Source organism: Cariama cristata, unplaced genomic scaffold (assembly GCF_000690535.1).
Source record: "Cariama cristata isolate BGI_N322 unplaced genomic scaffold, ASM69053v1 scaffold4192, whole genome shotgun sequence".
NCBI classification, from domain to species: Eukaryota; Metazoa; Chordata; class Aves; order Cariamiformes; family Cariamidae; genus Cariama; species Cariama cristata.
This window is the reverse complement of record NW_009603105.1, coordinates 76,433-86,918: the sequence shown is the minus strand read 5'-3', so window position 1 is coordinate 86,918 and position 10,486 is coordinate 76,433. Positions and strand designations below refer to the sequence as shown.

At 49.3% G+C, this 10,486-nt stretch overlaps 1 protein-coding gene across 1 annotated transcript in view; it reads left to right on the top strand.

Moving 5' to 3' along the window:
* The first annotated feature begins 3,570 nt into the window (after positions 1–3,570).
* LOC104157629 (immunoglobulin superfamily member 3-like) overlaps positions 3,571–10,486 on the top strand; it is a 70,333-nt gene continuing 63,417 nt past the window's right edge. Inside the window, 1 exon segment of the mRNA XM_009695040.1 lies at positions 3,571–3,946. Coding sequence (XP_009693342.1) covers positions 3,571–3,946 — 376 coding nt within the window.

The following is a 10,486-nucleotide window of genomic DNA, read 5'->3' as shown; positions in this document are numbered from 1 at the left end:
GATGGGTAAGCCAGTGGAAGCTTTGAGAGCTGCCTGGCTGTCGTTTGGCTTGCTCTTAGCTCAAAAGGCTGGTGACAGTAGCCCTCATCTGTAGGGGACAAGGATCAGGGAACACTTCCTCCTTATCGCAGGGAATTTGCTGCCTTTTGGAAAAAAACAGATACACGAACCTATCATTTCTTATTAATTTTAAAGTAGCTCTTGGCTTGCTACCGCCTCCCTATCAGCCCTTGCCTTGTCAGTAAATTATATTGGATTTGCAATTAAAAGCCAGCTGTGCCAGTGGAGTATGAGCCAAATGCCACCATAACTGTCTCCTGGGCATCCTGGGGGAGGTGTGGAGCACACAGCTCCTCCAGTGACCTCTTCTCTCGCTTCAAGAGGGAAATTTTTTTAGTGGGATCTCAGGCACATTATTTTTGTTAATCAGAACGTTTGCTCGCTAAGAAGCGTAGTTCTTTTCTTGATACTGCATATTCGTGGATATAGCAATTCCCAGAGCTTGAAAACTGCCGAACACCCTTCACCATGCAGAAAGATAACTGTTTGAGGAGAAAACTTGTAATGGTGGGTGTCTGTCAGGCTGATTGTTTTTCTCCTTCCCGTTCTCAGTTAAAATGGCTTCTTGGAGAAGTATCTCTGCTTCTGCTGTGTGGGGGTTTTTTGTGTGGAAAAGCATTTGTGCCCATCTGTGTTGGAGCAGGAGTTTGCAGTCGGGTCAGGGGAAGAGCACTGCAGATGTGCTGCTCCCTGCCCCTCCGGAGATCCATCCCCTTCAGCCCTTTGTGCCTCACCTCTGTGAGGCTGAACAGCAGCCTACTGGGGATTGTAACAAATCTATGTCTGTTTTATCTTCCTTCAACACTGGAGCTGGGCAGGGCTTTTTCTGCACTGCCTTCTTCTGTCCTTCAGCAGCTTGGACTCTTACCTCTGTCACTTTTGACTGGATCAGGAAGATGCAGCAATCCAGTATGAGAGGGAATAGGAGAGGAGGAATGTAGAAAGTGGATCTCTTCCAAACCTGGAGCAGGACTGCAGGTTGTAGGGTTACAGGCAAGGTCCCAAAAACCACTGGCAAGGGAAGAAGGAAGCCCACCTTGGTGCTTGGTCATGAGGGTGGTGGGATTTGACATTGCGTGCATCAAGGCGTGGAGATCTGCGCTGTGCATCCCTGAGGCTGTAATCTTCCCAGCAAGCTTTGGAAGAGCCAATACATGCCTCTGATAAAATTACGTTTTTCAACTGGATAGTTGGAAAACTCAAAGAATTCCTGTTTAAAAAACAAAAGACCAACAAACGAAAAAAAGCAAAAATAAAAACCAAAACAAAAACCCCACCCCCCAAAAAAAACCCCCCAACTGGATAGTTGGAAAACTCAAAGAATTTCTGTTTAAAAAACAAAAGACCAACAAATGAAAAAAAGCAAAAATAAAAAACAAAACAAAAACCCCACCCCCCCAAAAAACCCTCAAAACCCCAGCACTGCATTAAAAGCCTGCAAAACAAGGTCGTGCACTCGGCTGAGAAATACCTGAGCGAGTGTTGTGTGTGCAGCTTTTAATTCCTACCGCTGCATGTTTGCCTTGTGGTGCAGTTTTAATTGTGTCATTGCATGCAGGGTATCTGTATGCTGTGGCAAGGCTACATGTGCATACAAAAATTGTATTATGAGCCGTCTTTAGGTGTGCAATAAAAGATCTTGCCCTTCCTGCTGCTTTAAAAACAGTTCACTTCAAAGGCTGTAGTATTTGCTTTGTCCTTTGTCCTTTATGGGGTGAGAGAAAAGGCTGTCTGCACCTTAGATGTGGTAGTTGTCTCTAGTGGTATCTTTCCTCAGGATGAAGAGATTAGTATAGCAAACAGTGGGGGAGTGTTTGCCTCTGTTGTTCCTCTCCCAGTTTGTTTCGAACGTGCTAGCTTTCCCCATCCTCCCCTTAAATCACATTATTTCATAAAGAGTAAAAAGAAACATAATTTGGAGCAGCAGCGAGCTGAGCCCAAGTTAATAGTTTGAATTGCACTCCATCTGTTCAGCTGCATGGCCTGATGGATGCGCTGAACCCATTTTTCACAATTTGTTTTAAGCTGGTAAGAACCTTCTCTCCTGGCTCTGGTCCAGGCTGGCTGTGGAGAAGAACTTCGTATCTGGACATCCATGTCCAGAAAGCAGGATTGAGTCAGTAATCCCGAGTTGCCAGGCTTACCTCTTCCACCTGCAAGTTACTGGTTTTTGAAAGGTTAAATTCTTTGCTGGACTTGAACATTGTTGTCAAAAATTAGAGGGGGGGGGGACCCCAGTGTACACACGCACAGAGAGGATGAAATTTGCAAACGTGATTATGCAGGACCTGCCTTAAATCGGCTTATTGCTGGTTTATGATGGCAAGCAAGCAGTCACAGAAGCCAGGGTGATTGGCCTCACCGTGTGCGTGTGCTGCTGGTAACTCAATAACCGATGAACACCCACCGTGGTCTCCAGACCTCGAGCCTTTGATGTAGCAACAAACAAGATAGATTGCTGTAATTTATCTGGCCCCTGGAGGGCTGTGCTGGTAATGTGCCATGAGCCCAAGGGCCAGCCATCCATAATCTGTGTAAAAATACAGCGGACCGTGGTAGCCGTGCTGCAGGGTTGGCTTTGTTCCGTGCTGCACGAGTTTGTGTGTGTACGACGCATGGTAGTGGGTCTCGACTTCCAGCAGCCAGGGGCAGTAAGTCTTGGTGTAATATGCCCACTCCCTCCATTAACTTTAATTGGTTTTCTTATGTACTAAATACACTCCTTTCAAATAGACTTGGGAGGGCAGTGCCGGGAATGTGGTATTTCCCCATACGCCTTTACAAGCGTAACAGAGAGACTGGAGAAAGCGTGCCGAGTTTGGGGGAAAAAGAATGAGATTTTGTACCAGCTGAGGCCTCCAGCGAGTTTGCTGATGAAGGACAGGTGCTTGTGGCAGTGCAGTTGGGTGGCCCAGAAACCCAAGGAGAGGCGGTGTGACCTCCTGGCTTGCATGTGGGCCTCTCTCCTGGTGGAAGTCTGTCCCGGTTGGGCTGTGCCAGGAGACGAGGGAGTTCGCTGCCGAAGCGGGGAGCCCCAGCAGCAGCTCCCCGTCCGCCCGTGAGCACTGGGGTGCTGCAGCGGGGCTGCTTGCCACCTCCTAGTGCCCTCCGGCAACAACCCCTGCCTGGGATCACGGGGTGATAGGGCTGGAAAATAAGAGTAGTACTGGAAACCAAGCCCTGTCAGCTTGAGTTTCTGGTTTGATGCTGTGTGGTGCGGCACCTTTTCATGCCTGGATTCTTATTGCTACCAAAGAAGGGTTTTCTGTTACTTCAACACTGCTTTTTTCATGGGGTGTTTTAAAAAAAACTTCTCTTGAGTCAGCAAGAAAGCTGCAACGTGGCTGGGGAGGTGCTGTGCTGGAGCCCAATGTGCCAGCTTTAAAATGGGATGTGAGGGCTTGCCTTGCCGAGCACGGCTGCGGGAGGGGTAGGATGGGTACGTCTTGGGGGGGAGGCACGGGGAGTGCCTGTCGGGAAGTAACGCTGGGCTCCTCTCCTCCCACAGGCATGGCCTTGGCCCAGCGGCAAGTGGCAGTGCAGGAAGGACCCCTCTACCGCACGGAGGGGTCCCACATCACGCTGTGGTGCAAGGTGAGCGGCTACCAGGGCCCAGCAGAGCAGAACTTCCAGTGGTCCATCTACCTGCCCTCGGCCCCCGAGCGGGAGGTGCAGATCGTCAGCACCCTCGACCCCTCCTTCCCCTACGCCATCTACACCCAGCGTGTGCGCAGCCGGGGGATCTACGTGGAGCGGGTGCAGGGGGATGCCGTCCTGCTGCACATCACCGAGCTGCAGGACCGGGACGCCGGGGAGTACGAGTGCCACACGCCCAACACCGACGAGAGGTACTTTGGGAGTTACAGCGCCAAGATGAACCTCGTGGGTAAGCTGTCCTGCTAATGGCGTGTCTGGGGCACCGGGGCATCTCCCAGCCGGCATAAGGCACAAACCCATGAACTCTCCGTGAGCACATAAGCTGTCAGAAAAAATACCAGTGAGGGAGCATGGGAGCAGAGAGCAGGTGGCATGGTGGTGTGAATTGCAGGAAATCACCATATAGAGACATAGGAGATATTTTTTTTCTCTCTAATAATAAGGCCCTTATAAAGAAGAGGCACCAGGCAGCATAGCCAGAGAGAGGAACATTTGAAGCCATGGCTGAAAGCAAGAGGGACATGGAACTGATTTACGCAGAGAGAGAGGGGTAGGGGGGCTGCTCCAGATGGCACAAGCTGCAGAGGAGAGAGCTGTGTGCCAAAGGTGGCAAAATAGCGGAGCAGGGAAGAGAGGCGTGATAACGAGCTGTACAGAACGGGAACAGGAGAGACAGTCGTCTTCAGGCTCTTAACAGAGGGCAGTGCAGAATGCATCCTTAAACCAGCACACGGATCAAAGTGAGCTGTCTGTAGATGAATGTGGGGGAGTCGGTTTGGGGCATTTTTTTTTTGCCTGTGTTAGAAAAATCGAAAACAGGTTCTTTAAAATCTGGAGTATTTCCACAGCACTTCTCTGACTAGCTGATTTGACCTTTTCAAGCCTCAACTTGCTTTCTGTATCTCAAAATGGGTTTGGATTTGAAGTCTCTAACTCGGCTAACAGTAGTTAAATAGCTTCCATCAAACTCTTTGGCTGAAGGACTCGTAAAAGAGGTCCTCCACAGCAGAGACACCCCTCTAGCAAATTTAAGCCCACAGACAGCAAGCTTCCTTTCCTTGGGAGATGTTCACGAGTCTCTGGTTTGGAAACCACTTTGGCATTATCCAGGTACGTTAGCCAGTTAGGGTGTTGCCGGTTCAGGCCGTGTTGACACAGGAAACCCATTGTGAAAGGAGCGGAGGTGTGAATTCAGATCACAATAGCCCTCCTTTGGGTTGCAGTTCTTACCTCCAGCTTGTGTTCACCTTGGCTCCTTCCCTTCAGAGGTACCAGCCCAGCCGCTCTCCCAGGTGCAGCCCTACAGCCTGGGTGCAGGCTCTTACTTAGGTGCCTGCTTTCCCATCTGATGTCTGTGAGCAGTGAGGAGGTAGATGCCTGAATACTCCTTTCTATTTATTTTTTGTAATTCTGTGATTTGCTTCAGGTGTCCAGGTTTGCGGTTCCCTCTTTAAATAAGACTGAGTCAGTGCTGCTGCTGTAAAGTCACCTCAGGGAGTGAAGCCCATTGAAAACCAACACCCGTTGAAAAAAAGTGCCTGGGAGCAGGGTGGGGTTGCGGCGGTTGGAGTTTGCAGCTGAGTTGCTCTGCTAGGGAGCTGCAACCCATGGAAACCAACCCGTGAACTGGGGTCCTTACAGGAGAGCCCGTAGAGCGGGTGAGAGTACCCGTGTCAGCGGCTGGCATGGGGCGCAGCACGGGACGGGGATGTGGGTCAGCATAGCCAGCGGGTCCGACGGCTGGGCAGCGGGGAGCTCCTCCACCGCTCTCCCCAGAGGCTGGGCAGCCAACACCCTCCTGGTTTTGACCATAGCTCAGCAGCTGCTTCGGTGGCCAGCCCAGGGCTTGCTGGGTTGGTATGCTTTTGCTGTGTCCTACCCTTGCCACAAATACAGGGCGCATAAGATTTGGGACTCTGTAGACACCCCACTGAATAGTGCTTTGAGGACATTGGCTTCAGGGCTTACGAGTATCGGGGATGCTCAAGGAAATTGCTGTAAAGTAACTTCTAGTGGATTAGTTAAATCACATTATGCCCCTTCATGGATGCTTACGCTCAGAATTTGGGGCCCTAATTTGGTTTAGCTTAATTTCTGAAAAGTCACTTCAGAAGTGACTTACATTCAAAATGCAAGTGACTATCTGCATAGGTGTTTTCTGTGGTTTAACCAAACTTTGACAGAAACTGGATTTTTCAGAGTGCCTCCTGTGATGACCTCTAGACAGCAAGCCCTTACGGAGGGCATTCCCTCTGGCTCCCACTCACGTGAACCAGTGGTGACTTCAGCCCGGTTGGACCCTGAAGTCCTGACGAGGAAATGAGCTTCTGTCTGCAGGGCTGGGTAAAGCATGCACCCTTTCCCCCCCCCGTCACTTTAGCTCTCAGCTACAGGTTATGTGATTTCAGGCTGGCTATGTTGCTGCAGACAATACGCAAGAAGAGGTACACGAGAGCTAAATGAGAGTTATTGTTCTCATTTTCTCAGAAACAGAACCAAACTTTCTTTTTTTTTCTTTCATCCAGTTATGGATTTTTAATTGACTCATTAGATTGAGTGGCTCTTTTTTGGCAGCAGCAAAGCCTGGAGGGAGACAGGTTTGTTAGCGTCTCAGTTCTCTCCGTTTATGTGTGAACGGATGGGTTTGGAGTAGTGTTGATTTTAGACTTGCTACTCTGGGAGCTTTGAGTTGCTATGTCCTGTGGTTTGAGGGAAGAGCTGAAAAAAGCGTTTCTCCCCTTTGCACCTGGGTGATGCAGCCCTGTGATGTGGGAGCTGGGATTCTGGGGGGAGCTGGATGGGACACTGGTGCAGCAGCACATGGGGCTGCTGTCTGCACTGGGACATCTCAGCTTGCAGCAGAACAGCGGGGATGTGTCTTTGCTCCTGCCGTCTGAGCAACATCAAGGGCTATATAACCAGGGCTGTGCAGCTGCTAAAAAATAGTCGTCAGCTTCAAAGATGTGCTGGTTGGGCTTGAAAGTACGCTTCTATCCACCTCGCGCATAGCAAGCACGGTTGGTTATCCATCTCATATTTTTGGTGTTTCCACTCGAGGTTCCTTTTCGTTCATCAAGATCTTGGCCAGGATCTAGTACCATGCTGAGGACCTGTTGTCTCTAACGGCCTGGAGTAAGAAGTGCTCTCAGGCACTTTGTGGGACTCTTACCTGAATTTAGACGTGTAGGGCAAGTGCTAATCTCACTGAAGCTAGGAATGAGGCCAGTAATGTGGTTCACGGGCCTTCTGCCATGGTGAAATGTGTATCAAGGCTTAACTATTTTCACCAGTCTTCAATTTCCTTCAGTTGCTTCAAAATTAGGGTCTCTGTATCTTCTACTCCTCTTCTCATCTCCTGAGCTACATCATTGAGAAGAAGTTGTACCTGGGCTGCAAGATGTGTTAGGAGGAAGAATTAGGACATCTCAGACTGAGGTGCAGATGCTGAGGGAGGTGGCAACGAAAAAAAAAAAATGGGTGCAGCTCTTCAGGATGTTGTGGAACCATGACCTTGTGATTGATTTATGAGAAAGGATTAGCCCACGTACAAAGTCTGCAAATCCATTGTTTGCCTTCAGAGTTCAGTTCCCTGAGACTGACATGAAATTGCTGAGGCTAATTCATGCTCTTTTACTTGGGATGGGGGGAAATGATTTTTACAAGATTGCACAAGTGGCCTCCCACTCATCTAACACCAGACATGTTGCCTAAAGTAGATGTTGAGGCAGTATCTGCCATCAGAGGACAGAGAGGGACAAATCTGGAGAGCAACTCATCTTTGTTTAAATTAAGTGCATCCTTCTTTAAGTTGACTAAAGAGAGCCTAGATGTTAGACTTGGGCTAGGCAGCTGGTGTTGAGTGAAATGAATTCTTCCAGTAGTGGCTGAGGACTTTTGGAAGCTTCCCCAACGGGGGTCCTAAGCAACTGATGGAAATTTTGGCTTTGTGCTTGAATTGGGAAGGAGCTTGGGCATACTGAAGAGGGGAGTTACAAAACTGGATCAATTAAATGGGGGATCTGAGGACCACGCACACCTGACTGGCAATTGTATCAGGGTCCTGACCTGCTTGTTGCTGGCTGTGAGAAGTACGTGGGCTGCTCCTTCACTTTTTGAAGAAGTTAAGGACAGCAAAGAATTTGCAGGTGAAGGAAAGCAGCATCCCAGTAACATAGCATCACCACTGGCAGGACAGCAGTATTTTTCAAATTGTCATTGGAATTATCCTTTGTCTTAATAACTCTTGAAATATGGGCAGAAGAGGAGGTTTCTGTGCAATAATTTAGATGGTAAAGCTGCAGGGGTGCTGTGCAATCTGAGATGCTGGATTTGTGCTTCTCATGTTGGTGGGTAAATAAACTTGTGTTTTGCTGTGGGGTAGAAGTGAGCACACAGCAGTTACTTCAGAGTGCGTGAGTCACTGCAAATTTGTACTCCACTATATCTCTGCAACGAGTTGTTTGTGTGTCTGTACCCTTACTTAGATAACAGTGAAAAGGCCCAGGTCTAACCTCTTCAGAAGCTTCAGACTTTTATCTCAGTGTTTTTTTTTATCTCTGCTCCCAAAAACGTTGAGCTCTTTTTCAGAGTAAGTGATTTGAGGGAAGAAATCGAGCTTTGAGGTTTTTCTTAAACAGGTAGTGGCAGAGCAGGAGGAAAGGTTTCAAAGCACTTGAGGAGGTGGCAGCTCTTGTACTCTTTATTTTGGGGGAAGCAGCTATACAGCACCAATCCTAAACAAATTAAAGCACAAAAAATGAAAGGGGCTTGGATGGGGATAGAGACCACAACCTCCACGGTACCGCAGAGTGGGAAGAAGCAATTTCGGTGCAGACTTCAGAAACAAGCAGCACTCAGGCAGGGCTGTCTCGGTGGCGGGCAGGAGCTGCTGTGGAGCAGGTAATACCTGCAGGGACGGTCACCGGCATCTCCTTCCTGCCAGGCTTTGGTGAAAGGGAGGCGGAGAGGATTCACGCTAGCTTGGTGCTATTCAGTGGCTCCCCTGTCCACCCTCTCAGCCCAGCCACACTTCTACTCTCTGCTGTTTCTCACTGGTCTCACCCTGCCTGAGTAGGTGCCTTGATCTTTGCCCTGTTCCCCTGGGTCCTGCCTGGCTCTGATGGCTCCCAGGGGCTGAGTGTGGTTTTTTTGGCTGGCAGCCCCATTGCGGTGAAGTTTCAGCATCGTGCCAGGCTTGGAAGTGATGGTGGGCAAGGGCACCAGTGGGATGAAGAGCCAGCTGCCTCTCTGCCTGAGGTCAGTGCTGGCTGCACTTGGTGGGGTCTCATCTCCAGATGCTGAGCTGCCCAACCCACTTGCGGCTCTCTGCAGACCAGAACTCAGTCCATGGATATTTTGACCATGCCTTTAGGAGTGTGTCTTGTAGCGGTCCTCTCTGCCCTTGAACTGTGCTGTGTAATTATGTGGGCAGCTGCAGACCGATGGGAAAGATTGGCTGTAAGGTGTATTTGAGACACTTTGGTGGCACGGGAGGTGGAAGAAAGATTTATGCAGGCCAGACACTTAACATTGGAAGGAGCTGCATGTGTCTCAGACAAGTGTTCAGGAGAAGAAAGCAAGTCTCTTTTGTTGAACTCGCAACCAAGAATCTCCAGAATCTATCTGTAGAGAGCTAAATGGCATGTAGCAGGCAAAAAAAAAAAAAGAAAAAAAAAAACCAAACTTTTATTAGCCCATACCAGCTGCTGCTGCTTGTTGCCAGCAGCTTTGCCTCTTCTTCGTCAAGTGCTGCCGTACGTGATCTGTCTGTGCGCAGAGCAGAGGGAGGAGGTCATGTCGCAGGTTTGCCGTATTTGGGAGAGCATCCTCTGCTCCTGGGAACCAGGGGGGAGTCGAGGCGAGAGCAGTCACTTCTGCTCGTGTGGGGCACGTGGACCTCGGTGGCTGCTTGTTTATTCCAGCCATCAGCTGAGCTGAAGGTGGCTTTGCTTGAGGGAGGTGTTCAGGAGAGAGACAGCAATCTTGCAGACAAGGATCCTACTGGTTTTGATAGAAATCTTTGGGGGCTCTTCTTTCTCTGCTGCCTTTTTCTTCTCTTGAGAGACACGGGAAAGTGTCTGTCAGCGTACATGAACGAGCAACTTGTGTCTTGCAGAGGTCAAGCTTTTTGCAGATGAGCAACAACAGGCAAAAATCGAAACAAGAGCAATTCAGGCGGCCTCGAGAGGTTACACAGGCTCCATCTCTGGAGGGTTTCAGGACCTGACAGGATCAAGCTCTGAGCAGCCTGGTCTGACCCTATAGCTGACACTGCTTGACCCTGTAGTTGCGTTCCAGACCCCCCGAGGTCCTTTCCACCCTGAATTGTCCTACAATCCCGTGATGAACCACTTGGCCGCAGTGCTGTAGGAGCTGCTGTTAGCAGCAGTTTGGAGGGGGAGTGTTTAAGGAGAGGTGTAAAATGGTATATAGTGGTTGTGTCAGTGTTAAATGATGACATAACATTGGTGATCTCAACCAGGTGGGAACAGCAAGGACCTACTGTACATCGCCAAATTCTTTTTTCTGGCATACTTTTTGTATTTCATATGTTTCTTATTTCTTTGGAGAGGTTGCAGGAGTTTGTCTCTATTGCTCTGCTCTGGTGTACGAAGGTAGAATTTGGAAATCCTAAGCAGAGATGTCTTAATCTCTCTGAGACCGTCTTGGTGGCTTTGTTACGTCCGTGAAGCATGTGTATGCTTTATTTGGCCAAGCCATCAGTTAACCAAAGTGCCAAAGTGAGTTCTAGGATTGGTGGTGCTGACAT